The sequence below is a fragment of the Chroicocephalus ridibundus genome, chromosome 9, assembly GCF_963924245.1.
Source record: "Chroicocephalus ridibundus chromosome 9, bChrRid1.1, whole genome shotgun sequence".
NCBI classification, from domain to species: Eukaryota; Metazoa; Chordata; class Aves; order Charadriiformes; family Laridae; genus Chroicocephalus; species Chroicocephalus ridibundus.
Window position 1 is genome coordinate 50,281,507 of NC_086292.1, and position 22,363 is coordinate 50,303,869.

Here is a 22,363-nt window from a genome sequence, read left to right on the forward strand (position 1 = left end):
GACTTAAGACACTACACATTTTTTAGCTAATTAATGACTGAGCAAGCTACAACTAAGAGGTTCAGGTAAAAACTGCTGACATTATCCCTGTTTGAAGTAAAATGCAAACCAGCTTCTCTGTTCTTCCTCTCCCCTCTCCGCCTGTCTTCAATAAAAAAGAGGTTCACGTACCTCAGTGCAGATTTATTGTCACTGCTTTACGTATTGGGCTCCACCAGCACCGCTGCTGAACACGGAGGAAGCAAAAAAGACTTAATTCGAGTTTAGAACTGAAAATAACACGAAGACGGGGCATGCCGGTGTCATCTCTTAAAGAATGAACTACTACTCTGCTCCCCACCCTTGAATTTGCAATTTTGATGCTCTGCAGGGCTAACTATTGACCTAAATCGAGTGCCAAAATCATAAAGAAGGGCATTTTCTTCTAAGCAGAAAATAGAAGTTAGAATGATAGAAGTTGTTGTTGTTTTTTTTTTAAATGAGCTTACTAAGTAAAAATACATATGCTATTCTTTGATTTATGAGTCGGGAAATACTGCTATCTAGCACTACCATAAACTAATTTGTTCCGATAAAGATGTGCTCGGTCATGCTCACGTGCAGGCACCGACAAACACAACCTTCAGCCAGCAGCCATCGACACGTCAGGCTCCCATCAGCGAGTGCCCCTCTCACCCCGCCTCACCTCATGCGGGCGGGAACACACAGAGGCCACGCGTGACAGGGACATTTTCTTCTTGCAGCAGCTTTACTGGTGCCGAGATGACTGTCCTCATGCTCTTCACCACGGCCCAACCTGCTTCAGGAAGCTTGGGAGGTCCCCAGTTTGAGCAAGTTCATCAGCGGAACCTACGTCATCCTTTGGGTGCTGATCGCGCCCTTTCTCTTCAAGAGCATCATTGTGGCCATCGCGGGTGAGCGCCGAGCCTGGGCCAGCCACCAGCCTCCTCCTGCGGATCCCCCGGACGGCTCGCAGGGCGATTCTTTGCCCAAGCACCAGCAAGGCAAGGGCTGCCCCACCGGGGGAGCTCGGACAGGGGGTGCTGCCCTCTGCCACCATGGGCACTGCGAGTCCCAGGGACATGGGCTGAACAGAAAGTGAGACACGGAGAGGGGAGCAGAGGCTGCCCCCGAACTCTTGCTCGCTTTCAGTGGGGATCGCTCACAAATGGGAGCCCGGAGGCCGGTGCCCAGTTGTGGTTTCTCCCCCCGGGTTCGGAGTGGGGCAGCCACCTTGGCCTCCCGTGTTCTCCGGGACACAGGGACAGGACAGCCCCCTCCAAAGGGGCACAGGCAGAGCAGCCTGGGGACAGCCCACAAATCCCCAGGTCCTCTGCTCCCCAGGGTGTCAAGTCCCTCCTCTCAGCACTCGCCACTGTACGGTGTCGCTTGACAGTGAGCGTTTCACAAAGCGGCCGGAGTGACGCGCTCCTGCAGCAGAGGGGAGCCCCGAAGCAAATGGGTTTATGTAAAATGCAACGTAGAGAGAGGGAGGGATGAGAAGACTCCAACAAACTCCTGCCCAGAAACGTTCCCCACAGCACGTGGGAGCTGCGGTGTGAGGGAGATTCTCGCCTTTCGTAGTGGTTTCGGCTGGGAGTGAGTTGACTTTCTTACGAGCGGCTGGTATAGTGCTATGTTTTGGGTTTGGGGTCGGAATAGCGTGGTAGCGTGCTGGTGGTTTTGGTTGTTGCGGGGCTCTCAAGGCCTTCGCGCTGCCGGGACCCTGGAGAAGCCCCGAGAGCCCGCGCGGTGGCTCGGACACGCCGGGTCCGGACGGGAGGAGCGGGAGCCGGAGGATCGTCCCCGTGCGACGGCGCCGGGAGCGGGGGAAAAGCCCGGCCCTGCGCCGGGCACGTCTGACGGTGCTCCCCCCGTTCCCCACTGAGACACAGGGCAGAGAAACAGCAACAGAGCGTCCCTCCCGCCGCGGTCACCGAGCCCGGAGGGGCAGCGGAGGGGCCGCCGCTCCCCGCCAGGAGCGCTCCCGGCTCCGCGCCCGCCGGTCCTGCCCTTCAGCCTGACGGGCCGCGGGTACCGGCGTGGCGGGGCTCGCCCTGCCCCGGCCCCGGCAGCCCTGGCCTCGGCCCCACCGTCCGGAACGAGCCACCCGCCGCCGCCCGCAGCACCGGCACCGCCCGTCCCCCGCCTCTCCCGTTGCTCCGCGCCGCCGCGACCGGGTCCTGCGCTCCCCGGGGCCGCCAGGGGGCGCTGCCGGCCGCTGCGGGGCCGCCGCCGCTGGGGGGGGTGCGTTCCGGTCCGGTCACCCCTGCGGGGGCCGCCGGGGACACCCAGCGCGGGGAGGGGGGGCTGCCCCCGCAGCCGGCCCGGGCGGACCCCGCACCCCGGGCAGTCCCTGCGGCCCCGCTGCCCCCTCGCCGGTCCCTGGCATCAATACTGCAGTAGCCCGGCGCCGTCTGCGGCGGCGGCCTCGGGTTACAGCCCCGAGCCCAGGCCGGCGGGAGTCAGCCCCGCCGCCGCTTCCAGCCCCGGCGGCAGGAGCGGCGTGAGCGGGATGGGCTGGGGCCGGGGCTCGGGGAGGAGCTGGGCTGGGGAAGGGCTGGGGCTGGGGCTGTGCAGGGGCTGGGGCTGGGTCCTGTGGAGGGGCTGGAGCTGAGGCTGGGGCTGGGGCGGGGGCCGAGCGGTGTGGGCAGCCCGGTGGCAGCTGCGGGCGCAGCCCGAGTCGGGGGTTCGTCCATCGCTCCCTCCCGCCGGCCGGGGCTTCCCGCTGCCCCTCCAGAGCCTGCGCGCCGTCCCCCGGGAGCACCGCGTCCCGTCCCGCTGCCAGCGCGCTGCCCCACGGCTGGCCATGCCGCGGCCCTTCTGCCCTGTCCCGGAGCTGTGCCGTCCCCATCGGTGCCCCGTCCCCCTGGCTGTGCTGTCCCTGCCTGTGCCCTGGCCTTGTGGCTGTGCCATCCCCACTCCCGCCCCTGCAGCCGGGCCGTCCTTGCTGTCGTGGCCCCTCTCTCCGCGTCTCCGGTGCTGCCCCACGTCCTGCTGAGGCGAGACGTGGTGGAGCAGCTGCTGCAGAGCCAGCCGGACTGGGAGCAGAGCGAGCTGGGACGCCTCTGCCACCCCCCTGGCGCCCTGGGTGAGGGTCCCAGCCCGCAGGACGTGCTGGTGGCCCCACTGGTGGCAGCTGCCAGAGCAGGGGACCAAGATGAGACTGTGCACTGCCGTCCCCAGCCCTGTCCCTGCTCATCCGCCTCCTGTCCCTGGTGCCCTCCCATGACCTGCACACATACTTTGTGTTCCTGCTTCCCAGTATCCCTTGTCCTGTCCTCTCACTGGGCTGGCCCTGTGTCCCCGGTGCCTAGTGTCCCCATGCTGTCCCCTCCCTGGACTGGCACTGTGCCCCTGTGCCCGGTGTCCCCATGCTGTCTCCTCCCCGGTTGGTGTGTCCCCCTCGTGCACCCTGCGGGGCACTGTGGGGGTCCTGGGGCTGGGGCCAGCCTGCTCAGGCCAGCCCTGCAGCCCCCGTGCCCAGCTGTGCCGATGTGCATGCCGCCTTCCCTGCGGCGTGGAGCGCAGCCCAGCTGGCCGTCATGGCCCCCCAGCAGCTGGGGGGCTGCTCAGCTGGGACCCTGTGCTGCACCCCAACCAGCTCCAGGCTGCGCTGGGCCAGGCCAGGCGGGTGAGGGGGGACGCAGAGGCCATGCTGGTGGGGGTGGTGGGGCTCTGCTGGGCTGGCCTGGGGGGGGAATGGCCTTGGCAGGCACTTTGGTGGTCTTGGGGGGCTGCCTGTGAGAGGGCTGTGCTGGCCATGGGGGGGGTGTCCTTGGGGGGCCGTGCTGGTCCTGGAGTCTGTCTGTGGGGGGCTGTGCTGGTGCTGCCCAGGGGCCCTGGGCTGGGGGCTGCTGGCGGCTCGCGGTGCTGCTGGTGCCGCAGCTGTGGGCCAGCACCTGGGCACTGGAGCCAGCCCAGACCCTGCACCTGGGCCGGCTGGGCGAGCCGGAGCTGCGGGAGCTGCTGCTCCCCGACTGGGGTCCCTCTCTGCCCTGGGGGAGCTGGACGGCTGGTCACCTGAGCAGGTGAGGTGCTGGGGGCCGGGGGGGCAGGGGGTGGCTGGCCCCTGTGATGGGCTCTGCCCCAGATGCGGGCCGCGGTGTCTGCCTTCCTGCCGCAGCGTGGGGTGAGCACCCAGAACCTGGGGTTCCCCGAGCTGGTGGCCCTGGGGCACCTGCCCTGCGGGCTGCTGAGCTGCGGGACCTGGACAGGCAGGAGCTGAGGCGGGTGTGCGCCCACTGGGAGCAATGGCGGAGCCCCCGGTCACGGCAGGCACCGCCTGCTGCCTCGGTACAGGCGGGGATGCTGCCCCCCAGCGCTGCCCACTCCCTGCAGCAAAGTTGCCCCTTTCCTGGGCTCGCTGAGCCTGTGCTGCACGGAGCAGCGGGCGGAGGTGCTGGCCGCCCACCTCACTCCAGCACTGCCTTCGGCCCCACTGCTGCCTGGGGACCTGAAATCTTCGTGGAGGTCGGGACACTGGCAGGTGAGGGCTGGGACAGCACCGTGCCCTGTGGTCACTGCTGCCTGCCCTGCCAGCCCCTGTGCCTGGGGAAGGCGTCCTGACCCCATGCTCTGTGCCCCAGCTGGGCTCCCCGACATTGCTCTCCCTGCAGAGGTCCTCGAGCAGATCTGGGCGCTTACACCCCGGGCCATTGCTGCCATCCCGGCACCCAAGTTCACAGGGAGTTCCTGGCATCCCTCCCTGGCACACTCAGCTGGGGCGGCCATGGCACCATCCCCTGCATGCAGGAGAGGGGACACCCCTGTCTGGGCCAGCGCGGTGGGAGCCCCCCACACCGAATGCTGATGGATAGAGGAGGGACATGTCCCGGCTGCACTGGGGAGGGGGTGCAGAGCCTTGCCATGGCTGGCTGCCCTCTCCCCACAGGTGGTGTTTGGCCCAGCTCAGCTGCACACCCTCTCCAGGGCCCAGGCTGGGGCTGTCAGCCCTCGGCAGTCCCAGCGCCAGGCCCTGGCCAGTGCCCAGCGCGAGGGACAGGCTGCCCGGGATGGCCAAGCTGAGAGCAGCCGGGCGGCTTCTGTCCCCACACGGTGCCCAGGCTACTGCCCGTCCCCGCTCTGCTCCTCTGGGCTCAGCACGGGCGCCCCGGGGTGCCGGGAGGGCTCAGGTGGTGCTGGTTTGGCCCCGGTGCCACAGCGCTGCCTCACGAGGATCCTGGCCCCGCTGCCTGCCCGGCTCCTGCTCCCTGTCGTGCGTGTCCCATCTCACCCCTGCCCAGAGGAGACCCCCCTGCTCCACCCCTGCCCTAAACCCAGGTCCTGAGCAGCCGCCCAGACAACCTGTGCTGTCGCTGCCCAGAGCTGTGCGGGCGGGCGCTCGAGGGCTGCCTGGGCTGTGAGCCTCTCCGCAGCGCGCCGGGGCTGGCACGCTCACCTCTGATGGTGCTTTCTCTCCCGCGGGCACGAGCGGAGCCAGATCCCAGTCTGGCTTCACCTTGGCTCTCCTCCTCTGCCTGCCCGCAGCAGAGAGCACAGAAAGCCCTGCCCTGCTTCCCGTGAGCATCCCAGTAATGAACTTGTGATGGGCACCCAGCTCTGATCCCTGCCTGCCTGCAGCACCTTTCCCTGCACAGCCCCGACTGTCCCTGCGGCTCCTGGCCCTGGCTCCCTACGCACACGCAGTCCCTTGAGGCCCCCCATGCCAGGGCAGCCCCAGTGGCCCTCCCAGGCCCGTTCCCCAGGACAGCAGTGGCTCAGGGAAACCCCAGGGAGGGCTGCTCAGGGCAGGCGCAGGCAACCCGGACCCTGGTGGGTGCCTCTGCAGGGGGACAGGGGAGAACGGCGGGTGCCGGGGAGGCGGGATAAGGAGGAGACAGAGCCACGGCTACAGCAGCACAGGTTTATGGGATCTGGCCTGGCGCGTTGTGGGTAACAGGACACAGCGACATGCTGGGCACAGAGATGGCGTAAGCTATGGGGAGAGCTGGGTCCCGTGGGGCTGGCGCTGCCTTGGTCCAGCTCAGTGCCGGAACTGCGGCACCGCGGCGGGGACGCGGATGTCCTGCCCCTTCTCCAGCCGCCGCTCGCAGTCAATCAGGTAGTTCACGCCGTCTATCACCAGCTGCACCAACTCCACCTGCACCAGGAGCACACGCGTCCTGACTCGGGGGCTGTCCCGGGAGCCACCCCAGCCGGGCACCCAGCTGGCCCCATGGCACGCCGGGCAGGCGCTGCCACCCCCGTCCGCGTGGCTGGGCCCAGCACACGGCTCTGGTGCTGTTTGGGTGCCACAGGCCTGTCACACACACGCGCTCCAGAACCTCCCTCCCCAAAAGCATCTCTGCCCAGCACCCACCTCTGACTTCCCCAGCCGGTCCAGGTTGGAGATGTCAAAGACATTGCCTGTAGCCGCAGTGTCCACACCGCCCGTCCCACGCTTCTGTAGCCGGAGGTTCTCCAGGATCTTAGGGAAGCGGCTGTCCTGGTGCCCGGAGAAGGTGTCAGTGCTCAGCAGGACCATCAGCAAAGGAGTCGGGGCTCTGCAGCCCGCTGCTCCCCACGCAGCCCCCCACTGCTCACAGGATCCTGTCAGCGGGCTCACAATCCCCGCGGGGATCCCTGCCCTGAGCAGACCCAGGTCGACGCCTGGGTCCCCGGCCCCTCCGGCTGCGGATGCAGGCGTGGGCTGGATCATATTCTTCCTGGGGGAACCCGAGCGAGTTCCAGTGCACTCCTGCACCGCCCGCATGGCTGGGCTCCCTGCACCCCGCGGCTGGGGCTCCCCACAAGGACCGGCCGTGGTAATACCTTGCTGAGCAGCGGCAGCTTGATGTGGACGCCCGCTCGCAGCCCGGTGCCCAGGTTGGAGGGGCAGGTCAGGATGTAGCCCAGCCTCTCGTTCCACATGAACTCCCAGCCACGCTCCTGGATTAGCCGCTCCACCTGGGTTGAGGCACAAGCAGCCGTTCAGCCCCTGGCCGTGGGGGGCACGGCTGCTCCTCGGGTGCTGCGCAGCCCCAGCCAAGCGCAGGGGCCAGCGCCGCAGCAGCCCTGCGTGCCCCCGACCACTGGGCTGGTGCAGTGGGGGCTGGCGAGTGCTCACCTCCTTCAGGCCCCGACAGAACCGCTCAAAGACGCGCTTCATGTTGCCACCCTTCTCCATGGAGATGACGCGCGTGTGGTCCTCCTCGTTGATCCAGATGAGGAAGGTCTTCTCGTTGTTGTGCCTAGGGACAGGGCAGTGTTTGGCTGCGCTGGCGGCCGGCAGAGCCCTCGTGCCCACCCAGCCACCTGTGCCAGCCCTGCCCATGCCCCTTCTGTCCCTGTGACCATGGTGCCAATGCTGCTCCGTGGTCCCGGTGCTCTGCCCGCACCCGTGGCTGGGAGCGCGTTGGCAGAGCACAGCCCAGCAGCGAGGCCGACAGCCAGGAGATGCTCCTGGGGACGGGCCAGCGCTCATCCTCACGCACCGCTGCGGGCGACGGCTGCTGGCTCCAGTGCCATGGGCGCAGGCAAGCAGTGCCAGCGTAGTGGCAACCCTGCCTGGACTGGGGACAGGACCACGGCTCCTGCACTGTACAGGCAGCAGGAGGGGGCTGCAGGCGTGGGGCACACATCGGGGTGCTGCGTTAGGGGGCGGCCAGAGCTGGGGACCATGTGTGCTGTTTTCTGTGAGGCGGCTATAAAGGCGCTGTGCCAGCGAGGGCGGTGCGGGCGAGTGCGTGTGCTGGCTGTCACTCTGTGGGTGCGCGAGATGCTGCGTGGGATGCTGCATGGCTGTGCAGAGATGCCGGGAGGGAGCGGCAAGATGCAATCGTGGGAGGATAAGATTGGGGGCAGGTAGAGCACGTGGAGAGCCAGGAGGAGCACTGGGGATGGCCTGGGGAGCAGAAGCAATGGCAGGTTTTTGGCAGCCTAGAGTGCAGCGTGCTGCAGGACGGTGAGAGCGGGCAGGACCGACAGCAGGGGCTGGCTCCAGGCCCCAGTTCTTAGGAGGACACTGTGGTTTGTGCATGGAGCGGCTGGCTGCTGACTGAGGTGCACAAGGGGCTCGCTCCCAGGTCAGGTGTGAGCAGGGAGAGCCCAGCTTGGCGTGGCCACAGAGCCTGGGCTGAACGCGGCCCAGGGACGCCGGGGTCTGTGGTGGGGCGAGCACGGGGGACGCGGGTGACAGGGCTGGGGCAGCCAACACAGCAGCAGCGTCCCCCGCCTTTCTGCCCTGCTGGCTCCCCGATGCCGCAGCAGATCCTCACCAGATCCCTCGGGCGTCGGGCCAGTCCCGGGCCATTCCTGCTGCCGTCAGGAGCGGGGACACTGGCTTGTCGAAGAGGAAGTGGTCCTGGAGGGAGGCAGAGTGCGTGGGCTCGCCCGGGCTGCGCAGCCGGTGCCAGGGCACCCTGCCTCGCTGTCCCCAGCCTGCCACGCACCGCAGCTGTCCCCACCTGTGGGCAGGAGTCCCCCCCTTCCCGGCCAGGGAGGCAGGAGGCTGCTGGTGCACAGCCCACCCCGCACCGGGGGCTGGGGGGCCGCCGGCTGTGTGCCACGAGCCCACCTTCCCCTGGGCACGGGCAGGGACACAGGGTGAGACCCGGAGTGGGCCACGAGCTGCTGGGGCTGTGTTCAGCAAGCTCCATCCTCCCATGGCTCAGGGCGGCTGAGCAGCACCTTGAGCACCCTCTGCACTGCGGGGCAGCCTCGCTGGGGAAGGGGGTCCTAGCCCGAGGACCAGCGGGGCTGGGAAAGGAGGATACGGCCTCCCAGAGAGGCAATGTGGGGAAGGGGTCCTGTTCCATGGGCACGCGGGGTGGCTGGCTGGCAGCTTCACCAACTTACATCAATGAGCTGCTGTTGCTCCTTCTCCGTCATCTCGCTGAGCCGGTAGTACCGTCCCGCCAGGTCTCCGGTGAGGCCGTTCAGCGCCTCCACTGTCACCTTCTCCACCTCTCGCCGCTCGGCGCGGGTGCAGGCTGGCGGCAGGCTCAGCCCACGGATGCTGCGCCCAGTCCGCACCCGGGACGAGAGCACATAGCGCTCGTCGAAGTGGCCAAACTTTATCTGGAACAGACAGGAGCCGTGGGGTGCTTACAGGGCGGCGCTGGTGCTGGCAGGGGCCCCGTCCCCAAGGCCTGGGGAAGTGTCCCCATGCGCAGCACCGCTGCCCGGCTCGTGCACCTTGGTGGCATCCAGGTCTGTGACGTGCTTCATGGTGCGGGGGTTGTATCCGTTGTGCCGCTCCTGAATCACGGGGTCAAACAGGTCTGCAAACACCTGAAAGCAAGGGGGTCGATGTGCGGCACCCAGCGTCCCGTGGAGCCCTGCCACGGGCTCAGCGCAGCCCCACGGCGCTGCGGGGCGGGCAGAGGGTGGCTGGGGCCGTGGTGTGTCCTGCGACACAATGGCAACCCATAGGGACGACGCTGCCTGGGCAGGGGGGCTCAGGGGCCAGGAGGGGGAGGTTGCAGGGCTCTAGGAACAGCAGCGCTGAAGAAGCCTGGTGTCCCACAGGGACACACTGGGTCTGGCCAAGGGGCCCCTCCAGCTGCCCGGGCTGGGCAGGAGGAGGTGGCAGTAACACCCCAGGCTGCTGGACGTACCGCAGGTACCAGGACTCCTCCGGCTGCTGCAGGCACGCTGGAGAGCCTGGAGCACAGCAGGGCTCCGGTCGCCACTCACCTCGTAGGTTTCTTCGTCGCCAGCTACCATGCCCACAGTCTTGATGAAGGGGTGGCCGGGGTTGTCGACACCCGTCTGGATGCACTGGTCCAAGGTCCAGCCATTTGGGGTTGCTTTGTCACACAGCCTGGCATAGATGGCTGGCGTCAGGTTGCTGGCCATGCAGTTGTTGTGTTTCCGCAGGTCGGGGTACTCGGCGCTGCGGGAGGAGAGACTGATGAGTCCTTTGGGGCCAGGGCACGCCAGCGCTCGTGCCCCTGCCCCACAGAGACCCTTGAGCAGGCGTGGGCAGGGGAAGGAGGTCAAGCTGCTCTGCTGATCCGCAGCAGCGAAGGCAGCCGGGCACGGGAAGGCAGCCCCTGGCATCGCACAGCGAGGGCAGGGAGCAGCCCGAGCTGAGGGCTGACATTGCCACAAGGACAAGAGTCCACGAGCAAATCCCAAGCGGTTGTAGGGTGCGGCTCCTTATCAGGGCCCCGGGGTTGGGAGAGCTTGCCAGGCGAGTGGCAACGGCCACGTCAGCCGCAGCCCCGCGCTGGGGCACAGGCAGCTGGCGGGGCCCGTGCATGGGCCGCGGAGGGCGGGGGGGTCTCGCTCCCCTTCTCCTCCCCAGGGCTGCCCCCAAGGAGGGGGCTGCTCCTGCTGCCCCATTGCCTGGCCCCAGGGCCTGCCCGTGTGGCGAGCGGGGGGCACGCAGCCCCCGGGGGCCCTGGCGTGTCTGGCCACCGGGCCCCCCGTCCCTCTGCTCCCCAGATGCCGTGGGGCAGGGGATGGGTTGACCCTGATCTGCAACCGGTGGGAACCGCACTGCTCTGGTGCAGTTTATTGTATTAGGGGGACGCTTTCCTCTAATCAGCTTAGCGGGAGGCCGTCTCCTGACCTCATTCCCACTTTAGCCAGGCTTTGGGATTGTTCTGCGCTCGCATGGGGGGATTGGCAGGGCAGGACCCCGAGAGCACTCTCCTTCACCAAATCCCTCCTGCTGGGAGGTGGTGCCTCCGCTTGCCTCAGTGGGGCAGGACTGGCCTTTGACAGCCCAGGCAACCCGGCTGGTGGCCAGAGGGGTCCCGCAGCCCTGGGGACACCTGTCCCCTCTCCCAGGAGGGGCACCGCCTTCTGTGTGGGGGTCCATGTGGGAGAAGAGGAGCCGGGGCTAGTGCAGGTCCGGGCCTGTGGGAGCAGCAGCCAGCCACCATCCCCAGCAGCGAGTCCTGGCAGTCGCCCAGCGCCCAGGTCCCGCTCCGGGGCTGAGCCAGCGCCCGGCCCCCGTGCTGCAATGCAGAGTGCCGTCGCTGCTGCCACCTCCCCCCCTGCGTCTGCAGGCCAAGGAATGTGCGTTGGCCCTTCGCCTACGGCTTGGCTACTGCCTGTGGCTTCCTGCGCCTTGCAGAAAGAAAGGGAGGTAGGGCTTGCATTGTCTGCTCTGCGTAGGGAAGCACTTGGCTCCAGCCTGGACCAGTGCAAGGAGGCGTCAGGTCTGAGCAGGAACTCGTCCCAGGCCGTGCAGGCAGAGGGCTGCTCCCCCAGCCCAGGCATGTGTCTGTGCTGTGTTGAGATGCTCCAGGTCAGAGCCAGACTCATCGTGTATGGGACGCAGCCTGCCTCAGCTTCCCCAACTCTCCTGCCATTAGCCAGCTACTGACCCACGTCTCCCCAGGGAGAGACTCTGGTAAAAAGCATTTGTTGATCAGAGTGGGAGACTTGGACAAGTTCCTCCCCGGCCCCCAGCACAGCTGGTGCCACCTGGCACACCGGGACCACAGCCTGCCTGCTGGGCTTGCCACTCTGGTGGCAGCAGACTACGTCCAGAGAGCCAGCAAAGGCTGCTGTGGAAGCAAGATTACTTCCAGCCAGCAGAAGACAGCTGTAGGTTTGGGCATGCTGCCTGCTATGGTCACTCCGTACCTTCACTGAGGTGTTCCGAGAGTCCAAAACACCGAGAGTCTCTGGCCCCTGGCTGCAGGCTCCGTGCCCCCTGCGGTGCTGATTTGGCTCCTGGCCCGAACACACCCCCCAGGAGCAGCCCCGAGTCACAGCCATCAAACCTGGGGACTCTCTTCAGCCCTTCTGGAGCTCCCAAACTAAGCCGGGTGGTGCCAGGATCAGCAGGGCGATGCAGGGATGAAGGCGCTGGATGCCCAGTGCTGTGCTCACGAGCGGTGCCCGCAGAGCTGCGGGGAGACAGCCCATCCCTGCAGCCCGAGGGAGGGCTCAGCAGCGGGTACCGCGCTCTCCTGGGCACCCAGGTGTCCTCCGCCATCAGTATGAAGGTGACACTGCTCTTGGCCTTACTGGGGCTAATCTGGACCCTTGTGTTTTGTCCCCAAAGCTTGTTTTTGAATTATGACCCCTTCAGCACTATCTTTTGTTCCTCATGCCACGCAACCAGGCACCGCTCCGCCCCGGCTCCCGGCCACAAAGGCTGTAAGCGTCTTCAGCGGAAGGTGGACGTCTGCCAGGAGCGCGACTCGGTGCCACCCGCGCTGCCGTCCTGCCTGCAGCAACTGCCCTGGCGCCAGGAGGTGCTTCGCGCGGGAGGAGACCCGTGTTATCCATCCGTCCACTGGCTGGGCAGTCTCTCCAGGAGCGGCAGCCCATGCATCGCCCTGCGGCTCTTCACCGCGCACCCAGCAGCCTCCAGCGCCCTTCCTGGTGTCACCCTGCTGACGGCAGCCCCTCGGGGGAGGCATGGGGGCAGTGGGGCGAGTGCTCGCAGGGGGCTGTGGGCAGCGGAGCGCAGTGAGGAGGGGGCTCGGGCTTTGTGTGGAGACACTTTGGCAGGGAGCCCCAGTGCGGCCATCCAAACGTCGCACTGTCCCTTCTGCGGGATCCTGCCTGGCAGCGGGCACATCCTGCCCTCGGTGCCTCCGGGGGGTGCCCGTGTCCCCCCAGCATGGCCCTTTGCACTGCGGCGCCTCTGACGAGCGGCCATGGGGAGCCGCTCTGATCTCTCAAGGCTGTTGCCCATGTCTCTTGTTATTTAACTTAAAGACTAGAGGGGTGAAATCCCAGGTGGGTTGACCTGCCCCCGCAGGGCGGGATGCTGCATGTCACCCGTGGGCTCTGTCTGGACCCGTTTCAAGTGTCAGCACCGACACAAAACCATTCCCAGCCATAGACCCTCCCAGGAAGCTCATTTTAGAGCTTCCCAGCCACATCCCCATCCTCGATTTCATCCCCTCCTCCAGACTCAGCTCAGCCCCCTCCTTCCCATGGATGGTGCCTGTCTGTTCCCTCAGCCCCATCCCCATTTTCAGCGCCCTGACCTGTTTGTCTCCAGACCACTGACCCTGCCACAGCAGCGCGGCCAGCTTGGCCCCTGCCCCAAGCCACAGCAAGGATGCAGCCGTTGTTTTGTGCACAAGGGGACACTTGTGTGCCCAGGTTAAGCAGGGACTGGCCAGCTCTGCCCAGGCCCCGGTGCCCTTGCCACAGCAGCAGGACACGGGCAGAGTGCCCTCCCCTCTCACACCAGCCAGGGGGTCTCACGGGTTTTTCCCTCACCGTCCTCACTCGGTGAAGACCCGATGTCTGTAGCCCTGCACTTGTTCAGAAGGCTTGAAAATACAGCCTTCTTGGGAGGTGAGTAAACAATAACATCCAGCCTTCATCGTTCTTCAAACTGGCTCCATTTCCATCCCCCGGTTCCTGTGGCCCGACCCAGCGTGTCTGAGCCCCAGCGCCAGCTCTGGGCACGCAGCTCCCTGCGCGAGCGGGGCTCTCAGCCTGCAATGCAGCGCCGCACCGCCCTCCCCGCATGCTGTTTGCTGCAGGGACCACGGCAGCCGCGTGTGCTTGGAGCCGTAACGTGCTGCCACCTTCCCCGCTCCGCTCCTCCACGGTACGCAGCAGGGAGGAAAACCTGCTCCTCGCTCTCCTGACCTGCCTCCGAGCTGTGCCGGGCTGAGCAGACAGTGCCAGTGCAAGACAGAAAGATCGGTGGCCGCCACGTCCCTCTCCCCTCCCAGCCCTGTCCCTGCCCCACATGGTCCTTGTGAGGCACAGGCAGCCCCTGCCTTGTGCCCTGCCCCCCTGTGCTCCTCGGGGACAGGCAGTGTGGGTGCCAGCAGGATCTGCCGTCACCTCCCCTGGCCCGGAGGCTCCCCTTCCCCACTGCTACAGCCAGCGATGGCAAATGGAACAGCCATAATGCCCTCCTGGGGCCCGGCCAGGCTCCCCAGGGCAGCCCTTGGCAAAGAGTGGCTCAAAGGGGGAGTGACACGAGACCTTCTGTGCTGGAGCTTGACCCTTAGCACCGCTCTGCAGCCGGGACACTGATCTGGCTTAAGGGATCAGGCATAGGCTGGGTAAATAGGGCCAGTGGCTCTTGCAGAGCCAGCATTACCCCAAAAGCACCCCTAAGCCAGACCACGGCCGTGCCAGCGCCCGCCTGGCCTGGCTCGGCCCCGTGCCCACCCCCAGGAGTCCTGCATGCACATCTCGGGGCGCGTCTTCATCCAAAATTTGCCCACAGGATGGGGGCTGCCCGCAGGCCCCGCCGGGTCTCCCTTTAAAAACCGCCCCTGAGATGGAAGAGCGAGGACCTGCCAGGAAACCTTTTCTTCTGCACAGAGCGGTGCCAGCCCCGAGGGCAGGCGCGTGGGAAGGCTGGTACAGCCAGATGGGGTCGGGCCAGGAGCTGCCGCCAGCCCCGGGGGCTGTGAGGAGCCTCCGTCTCTGCCCCGACCCCGGCTCTTGCAGACGGAACTGCCGGGTGTTTCGCCAGGGGAAGGGAAAATGAGCCCTTTTCGCTCCATCCTGTTCCCACCAGGACGCTGGCAACTGTCCCCTGTCTCCTGCGAGATGCACTTGCCCACCCCCCCCGGCCAAGTGCCCCCAGCCCCGCTGGCAAATGCTTGTCCCCCCCGCCCCGCTCCGGGCTGGTGGCTTCTCCCGGTGCTCTGCCACCGCCGGTAGTCCCGGGGCACCCAGCCTGGAGCAGGGGGATGCGTCCGGGGAGGCCCCCGCCGCGCAGCCCCGGTACCGCGGGGAGGACCAGTGGCCACCCGGCCCCGCGCCCCGCCGGCCCCAACGGCTCCGCGCCCCCCGCCATTGGGGCCGGCGGGGCGCGGGGCCGGGCAGGGCGCGGAGGCCCCGCCGGTGCCCTTGGGCGCGGGGACGGATGCGGCCGGCGGCCCCGGGCGGGGTGGCTCCGTCCAAGAGCGGCCGAGCCCCCGACGCCCGGTCCCCGCCGCCGCCCGGGCGTCCCGGCGACCCTCGTCCCCGGACGACCCCCGCCCCAGCGGGAGCTCGGGGGCAGCCCCGCGCCCTCCCGGTGCCGCGGGGACCGGCCCCCGCCCGCCGCCCCCCGCACGTGCGCGCCCGGTACCTGGGCGGGTATCGCCGCCGCTGCCGGTCGCCCGCGCTGACCGAGTCCCGGGCGAGCAGGAAGCCGGCGGCGAGGGAGCCGGCGCCCACCATGGCCAGGAGGCCGGCGGAGCGGCGGGAGGAGAGGGCGCGGGCGAAGGTGCCGGCCATGGCGGAGCAGCGGAGCCGGGCGGCGGACGTGATGGGAATGGGAATAACGATGGGAATGGGAACGGCGGCGGCGGGAGGGTGCGCGAGGGGCGGGGACCGGCCGGGCGCGGGGGGGCTGCAACGGCACCGCCACCTGCTCGCGCGCCCCGCCCCGCCCCGCCCCGCCCCACCCGCCGCACCGGGGCCGCCGCCGCCTTCAGCACCGCGCGTCGGACAGCGGCGGGGGCGGTGGCCACGGGCCGGGCCCCGCACCGGACCCCGCAGCGCGCTCCGGCCGCCGGCGGGCACTGCGTGGCGAGGGTGCGGCCGGGGCAAAGTCCGCGCACCTGGAGCCGGGAGCGGCAGAGGCGGCTCCCCGACGGCCCGGAGCCGCGCTCGGGTGCGGCCCGGGATGGGCGGCGGGGCCGGCGGCCCGGCCTGGCGCGGGCGGCTGTCAGCGGCTCTGCCGCCGTGCCCCGCGGCTCCTCCGCGGCCCGCGCACGCCGGGACCGGGCGGCCGCCCCGCGCACCCCGTGCCCGCGGCACCGGCGGGGCAGGGCGCGCGCCGCGGGCCGGCCCGCGTTTCGCCGCCGCAGAGCCGGCGGGAGGGGAGCGGCGGCGGGCGCTGCCGGGGCCGCGCTGACCGGCTCCCCGGGCTCCTCCGGCAGGGCGGGGGCGCCCCGCAGTTGCCGTGGTAACGCGGCACCCGGCGGCGCCGCCGGTGCCCGGCGCGCCGCCCGCGCCCCACGTGCGCGCGACCGAGCAGGGCCCGCCGTCGCCGCCAGGGGCCGCCGCGCCGCGCCCGCCGGGGCCCGGCCGGCCCGCCCCCCTCCCCGCTGATTGGCTGGCTGCGGCCGTCAGCAGGTCGTGATTGGCCGGCGGCGGCGCCGGCAGCGCAGGGTGCGCTCGGAGGCCGCAGGTGAGCGGAGGGAAATGGCGGCGCCCGGCGTGGCGCCCCCTGCTGCCGCCGGCGGGGCGTCGGGGCGTCCCCGGGGCGCCGGGACCGACCGGGGGGGGCGGCGGCGCCGGGCCAGGGACGGGAAGGGAGGCGAAGGGAAGGCGGCGGCGGCAGAAGCGGGGGGTGGGGGGGTGGCGGACGCGGCGCCGCTGGGCCCGGCTCGTCGGCGGCTGTGCGGAGCGCTGAGTAGGTGGTGGCGGCGGTGGCGGCCCCCCGGCGAGGCGCAGCCCGGCGCGGGCCTGACGTCCTGCTGCCCCCCGCGGGGCTGTCGCGGCCCGCCCTCCGCCCCAGCCGCCCCCGGCGCGGCCTGCCCTCGGCACCCGGCGCAGCGGGCCCTGCCCGGGAGAACCGGCGCGGCTGGGACCCGGCCCTGGCCCTGCGAGCGGGCCCGGCAGGCCCTCCCGGCCGGCTTGGCCTGGCCCTGGCCGTTTCCCCGCCGGTGTCGGTGCCGCCCGATCCCTGCCCCGGCCGGTCCCGACCCCGTGGCTGCCCCTGGGGGAGGAGCCGCCGCCCCCCGGGGCGGGTGTGTGTCCGCGTCGCCGCCGGGCTGCGGGGGGGCAACCGGGGCCGACGAGCCGGCACGCTGCGGTCTGCCTGCTAATAACGCAAAACCAACAAACACTGTGAATTATGCCTTCAAGATCCAAGGCATCTTTAAACTCCTTCATAATCTTGTTTAAAAAACATTAGAAGGTATTATTTTATACTTCTGTTTGTTAATAAACCTTTATTAACAGTTACAGTCTCAGAAATTCTGATACTGTGAAGTTTCACACTTAACAATCTCATAAATCTCATTAAAAGCAACCTCCGACGGCAAGAATTGGTCTTACTGCTACAATTGCTGTGTGAGCAATGTAACGCTTGCCCAGACGTGGAAGTGACAAGCCAACATTTAACTAAATTTGCAAAGGGCGTTGTCTAGCAGAAGGGGCTCCTGCTCAGGAGACTGTCGCCCTGGTGGCTGCGCTCTATCCGGGTTTGAGGATGTTGGTGGATCTGGAGGTACCGAAAGTGCTGCTGGAGCCGGAGGGGCCGCTCGATTAGAGCTTGACTTGTGCTTCCTGGTTGTGAACTCATTGAACTTCTATGCTAATACAGCATGGAAAGCTTTCCTTGATACATCAAGTCTGAATAGCTTTTAATTATTAACTCTGGAATAGGTGTTCTTTGTCTTCTGAAGCAATTAAGTGTCTATGATAAGAGTTCAGCTTTCACCTTTTGTATGTAAGTATGTAATTAACCTTAATACAAATAGCCCTTGTGACAATGGGGGTAATTCTTTGGGCAGAGGTACTTCACTGGTCATGCATACGGAGGTACTTCATGCATCAGGGCCTAAACTTTCAGGGTTTTTTTTGTTTGTTTGGGTTGGTTGCTTGCCTTAGTGCCCACAGCAGTTTCAGGTAGTTCAACAAGACATTGCCAGCATTAGCATTCTAAAATGCCACCTATGTGTGTTCTTAAAGGTTACAATTCTGCAGGTGCCTGACCTGGCTTAGGTCCCCGCTGTCGGTCTGTAGCTGTCGCCTGCGTGGGCTGTCTGCAGGTGGTGGTACCCTCAGGCTCCCGTCTCCGCTCCGAGAGATGCCTCTTCTACCGCTGCCGGCGATGGCATCAGCCGCGTTTGGCTGCCGCAGGGATTGCGCTTTCCGTCGTGCGTCTGCACCTGTAACAGGCTTTGTTTTAAAACCGATACAAAACAGAAAACCAGCACCCAAACCCACTCTTTCGGTGGTTAATGGCACACTGACTGCAAAGTTAATACAAGGCCTGATCATACCTTCTTCTGTCTTAAATTTCTGGTACCTCAGAAGTGGGGCTCAAAGAATAACTCTTTACCCTGTGAACCTCCTTATCTCAGCAGCGCCAGAATGGTCTGCTGGGAAACCGGAAAATGATTTACTATCTCATCTGTTATCACTAATACGGGGTAGTCTAGGGAGCTGAATTAGTCCCGGGACACTTAGAGGCAAGGTCTACATCTCGGTTTCGGGTTGTGTGTCAGCAGCTTCTGGTTGCCGTTAGGTGATTACGGTAACCTTCGGTATGACTGTAGCCGACGACAGCTGCCCTTCTTGGAAGAGAGTGTGGGAATGTCTTTAGCTGTAGTGGCTGGTGTGTCCTTCCCTGCGTGTCCGTGATGGGACTGGCAAACCTGAATATTCCGTATTCAAGGGCAGAACCATCTTTACCTTTGTTGTGTGTATGCTGGAGCCGTGTTAATGCCTCTGTCCCTCTTGGACAGTACAGCCAGCAGCATTAACTCAACACTTAATTTTCTTGCTGTGATTAGTGAAAGGTGAGACCATAGCACTCTCAGCAAGTGGAGGCTGGTCTGAACGGTGACCTCTAGGACCAGTCAGCTCACGAAGTGATGAGAGTGGTGCAGAACCATCATCGCCGCGTACTGTCAGTGCCTCTCACAGCTCCAGGTTTGAAGAGGAGAAGTAATGGTGCGGAGGTGGTGTGGGCTGAGTGCTCTACAGGGACCCTGCTTCTTACTCTGCTTCTGTAAGGAAGTTGCCACGCTCCTGGCATACAGACTCTTTGGTAGCCCAGCACTGGAGCCCATTCAGGCATGGTGGCAAAACCTCCCGTTTTTAGCCTTTGGGAGCAGAATAGAGCTCCGCTTTCCCGTTTCCCTTTAAGAGCAAGAGTCTGTCTGAGGTTTAGATGCCTTAGTTATGCCTGTAGCTAATAGCTCTGTTTCATCGAGAGTCTAGTCGATGAGGGATCTACTTTAAAAAGAAACTTGAAAAAGGTTTTGGTTGTACCCTCTCTCTTTCCCCTCACCAGAAACAACCTGAGGTGATGAGGTTTTCCCTGTTAACACCAAGGGGCTGCCTGATGCATCAGCAGCCGTCGGCTTCAGTGAGCCTCTGGGTTTTTACCTGGTTTGAGTATGGCACGTCATAGCCTCTGGAAACAGCTACAGGGCAAGGCAGAGGCTTTTTTCTGGGACAGGAGCAGGAATGTAGAGAACTTACTGCTTTCTTCGTTCTTAGGGCAAAGGTTTTCCTGCTGCTTGATCTGTTTTTTCCAGGAGGGAGGGGAGAGTAAGGGATTGGAGAAAATAACCCTCCTCCTCTTCTTGCATGGTTTACTTCATTAAATCATCAGCCATCAAGCTGATAGCATACTTGCTACGGTCTCGCTCTGCGCTGGCGTGCTGAGGCAGCAGGGCACAGGAAAGAGAATGGTTCTGGAGCGTGTTGGGAATCCTGCTCTTGTCCTCGCGTAGGAATAGCAGGGCTATATGGAGCACACAGCAGAATGCCTGTGTAGCCTGGTCTGCCAGCACAGGCGGGGACTGGCCTGAGCTGGGACTCGGTGGAGGAGATCGTCCTTGGCGCGGTAGGTGCAAAGTCGGGGCTTGCTTGTCAGCTCCCTGGTTTCTGTTGTGCTGCTGTCGCTCCCCCGGTAGATCTGGTGTGATAACCCACCAGTTTGCTGTCAAACCAGCGCCTAGCAGTGCGGCTTTGGGACTGCGTCTGCTGTGCTTCTGCTCCACCGTTGTCTCCGGGCACTTACCTGTTACGTCTCCTGTCCTTCCTGGGGGCGCAGACGGCCTTTTTGCCTGGGGGCATGCTTTATTTTTACCCTTATTTCTGCGAGGATTTCACAAGCAGCTGGATTGCTCTGTGTGTTTGTTTGTCTTGCCTGTTCCCACCCTGCTCGGATGGATTCAGGCAGTCTCCCTCCTTGGTTCCTGGTGAGGGGTTCTCACTACCGTGTGGCAGCGCTGCCAGCAGCACAGCGTGTGCCGCCTCGGCTCCAGGCTGGGAACTGACGGCTCTATGTGGCCGTATAGCCTCCTACGGTGTGCTGGCTGTAAGGAAACCATGCTCAAAAGAGGAGGAAATACAGTAACTCTCAGTCTGGGGAGCGCTGGAAATCATGTGAGAGCGTGAGAAGCAGCGGTAGAGTGTCTCATGTCCATTTTTAGGAAGTACTTAATAAGAGGAGGTGGTCGCAATGTCCTCAAGGTTGGACTTACATGGGAGGACAGCTTTTCACCACTTTATTGTTGGGGAAAACACAGCAAAGGGCAACCACTTGACATTTATCTGTGTGCAGCTATGGTCAGGGGTGAACAGCTGTGTCCTTGGTGTGTGCAGGTCATGCATACTGTGTCTTCAAACGCTGTCACTTCTGCGGCAGGCAGTGCTGCTGTTGTAGGTGACAGCACGAGGCACGCTCCTTCCCTGGCATTTATAAAGCATAGCTTGTGTCCCGATAATTGTCCTTCATGGTCACGGAGTAAATCAGAGCCAGCTTGCAAACCCAGAAGCCCTGACCTCCCGCAACCCAAACCGTTGATGATGCTTCCTCCGTGTCCACTTTCCCTTTTGCCTCTTCCTGCAAACTCCTGCGCCTCTCAAACTGGTCTCTCTGTTACTCTAGGTCTTCCTGAGCTGAGAGGATGAAAATTGGCAATTGGAAAGTCACCGTCACCGTCCTAAGCTTCATCCTAACTTCTGGAGTCCCAGTTGATGTATTTGGGTGTACGAGCCTGCGAGAGTGTCCACTGTCCCCTTCCATGATTTAGACAGCGGCTTGGAGCATGCATCACTGTAAGGTTTACATTATTTCAGCGCTATCAGTGACACTGTCCCTTTCCCGCTTGGTGCAAAGGGGTTAATTGCACGATGGAGCTGCCTGTGTAAAATGGTCCTGAATCCTGGACCCCCTCCCACCCTGGGGGTCTCATCCTGCTCCCCCGGTTTGTGCTGGGCAGCGGTCCCTGGGCTCGCTCATGCCAGACCAGTCCCTGCCCGCCCCACCGTCACCTGCTTCCAGTGGCGTCAGCCAGCCCCTGGCTCCCCTGCGCCTGACCTTTTCTATCCCTTTCTGCACGCTGTGATTCCAGAGCGGGATGGTCGGCCACCGAAGCTGCCATGTCGTCCCTGACGACCTCCAGTGAGGGAGAGAACTCTGCTCCCAGATTTGTTGTTGGTTCCAGGGATGATGAGACAGACTTTCTGGGATCAAACATGAAGACAGACGAAACCGATTTCTTTGAAGATGATGAAGAGGAGGAGTCGGTAAGGAGGTCCCGGTGTTCTGGGTTGGAGCATCTGTGCAGAATTCCTGGGTCTCCACAGGCAGTCAGGACCACAGGGGACATGGCACCGGGTTGTGTGGCACAGCCGTGGGGAAGGGCAGTGTCACTTGTCACAGGGCGTATTGCGTTGTTGTGCGGCCGTGCTTGGTGCCGCATGCTGCAGTAAATTCTGACCTGTTTGCTCGCAGGCCTTTTTCAGGTACAGTAGTGGATTTCCTTGTCCTAGCAACTTAACCCTGACGATCCTGTAAACCTTTCTGTTTCACTGGTGAAATTACTGAGGAAAACTCTGGCAACTGTGGAAAGGGCAAATGTGTGTCTGCAGAGAGGCAGTGTTTACTATTTTCTGTAATCTCCAGGAACAGGACGCAGGAAGGAGAATGATCTCCAGCTCCTGACTGCTTTTGGCCCCTATTCAGTGTTACGTTAAATGGTGCATTTGCTGTTCTGCGTGTGGGACTTTGATGCTGCAGGGCCATTGCTGCTGCCTGTGCAAATTGCCGGGACCGTACGCCAGCGCAGTGGTCATTTCCATTGCCTCTGTACCCCGATTCTCCATGGCAAGTGGGTCGTTAACTTAGGAGCCCACATGGGCTCCCTTCAAACCTACACAGTGTTCTCCTATGCTCAGTGGAGAGCTAGTTATCAGGTGCGGTGAAGGATTTGGAAGCCCTTTCACTTCCCAGGTGTTGTTTTTGCTGTGGAACCTTGGCTTTGCAAGTCAGCGCAGTAACTTCTAAAGTCTCAGCATACGGTTTGAAGCCACAATTGTTTGTGCTGGGTAACCCGCAGTCCTGCGTGTCGCACTTCAGGTGATCTCACTACATTTAATCTTACTTGGGCCAGAATTAATCTGTCAGGAAAATGTCTAGTCTAGATGGTGATGGGAAGTCCGCCACAGACCTTAGCCTGTTCCTCCATTAGGGTCACCAGTGCTTTTTAAATACACACCTTCTCTCTTGACTTAGACTTACTCAATTCCATCCCAATGGATCTTGGTGTAACTTTGTCAGATATATAGAAGAGCACTTGGTTCTCTTCTACTCATAGCTGCGTACTCTTGTTACCTCCCCTTCATTTTCTCTCAGATAAGACAAACAGACTGAGCTCCTGGACTTTTTTGCTATGAAACATTCGCAGCTCTCCTCTGAGCCTGCCTAAGTCCACCAACTATCTGTGTGAGTTTTGGGCCAGAGAACATGACGGGGAATTCCAGCCCCTGCTGCTTGTTCAGGAGCCCG

General features: G+C 64.1%; 2 protein-coding genes across 9 annotated transcripts in view; one reads left to right on the plus strand and one right to left on the minus strand.

The window, feature by feature from the left end:
- Positions 1-5,852: 5,852 nt before the first annotated feature.
- Positions 5,853-15,267, minus strand: LOC134520978 (creatine kinase U-type, mitochondrial). 2 transcript variants are annotated; one of them, XM_063346947.1, is made up of 9 exons: positions 14,969-15,267; positions 9,640-9,838; positions 9,139-9,234; positions 8,800-9,021; positions 8,220-8,305; positions 7,070-7,193; positions 6,775-6,909; positions 6,323-6,448; positions 5,853-6,103 (listed from the first exon to the last, which is right to left on the minus strand). In XM_063346947.1, the coding sequence occupies exons 1-9, from the start codon at positions 15,115-15,117 to the stop codon at positions 5,987-5,989; spliced, it is 1,254 nt and encodes a 417-aa protein (XP_063203017.1). In that variant the 5' UTR covers positions 15,118-15,267; the 3' UTR covers positions 5,853-5,986. The 2 variants fall into 2 exon arrangements, with proteins under 2 accessions (XP_063203017.1, XP_063203016.1); XM_063346946.1 differs by lacking the exon at positions 14,969-15,267 and having other exon boundaries at positions 9,640-10,061.
- Positions 15,268-15,960: 693 nt separating this feature from the next.
- PPIP5K1 (diphosphoinositol pentakisphosphate kinase 1) overlaps positions 15,961-22,363 on the plus strand; it is a 49,743-nt gene continuing 43,340 nt past the window's right edge. For 3 of the 7 annotated variants that reach the window (XM_063345774.1, XM_063345775.1, XM_063345777.1), the window contains exons 1-2: positions 19,435-20,631; positions 20,928-21,102. In XM_063345774.1, the coding sequence (XP_063201844.1) occupies positions 20,956-21,102 (147 nt within the window). In that variant the 5' untranslated portion in view covers positions 19,435-20,631; positions 20,928-20,955. Of the gene's footprint in view, positions 16,016-17,739; positions 19,412-19,432; positions 20,632-20,927; positions 21,103-22,363 lie in introns of those variants that run through there. The other 4 variants (XM_063345773.1, XM_063345772.1, XM_063345770.1 and 1 more) reach the window with 3 other exon arrangements.

Coding starts and splice junctions, on each gene's coding strand:
- LOC134520978 (XM_063346946.1), bottom strand. CDS start 10,005: ATGCCAGGGGCTGCCTTCCCGTGCCCGGCTGCCTTCGCTGCTGCGGAT. Junction 9,235..9,639: donor GCGACGAAGAAACCTACGAG/GTGAGTGGCGAC, acceptor CCTTGCTTTCAG/GTGTTTGCAGACCTGTTTGA. Junction 7,194..8,219: donor CCCGACGCCCGAGGGATCTG/GTGAGGATCTGC, acceptor CCCTGTCCCTAG/GCACAACAACGAGAAGACCT.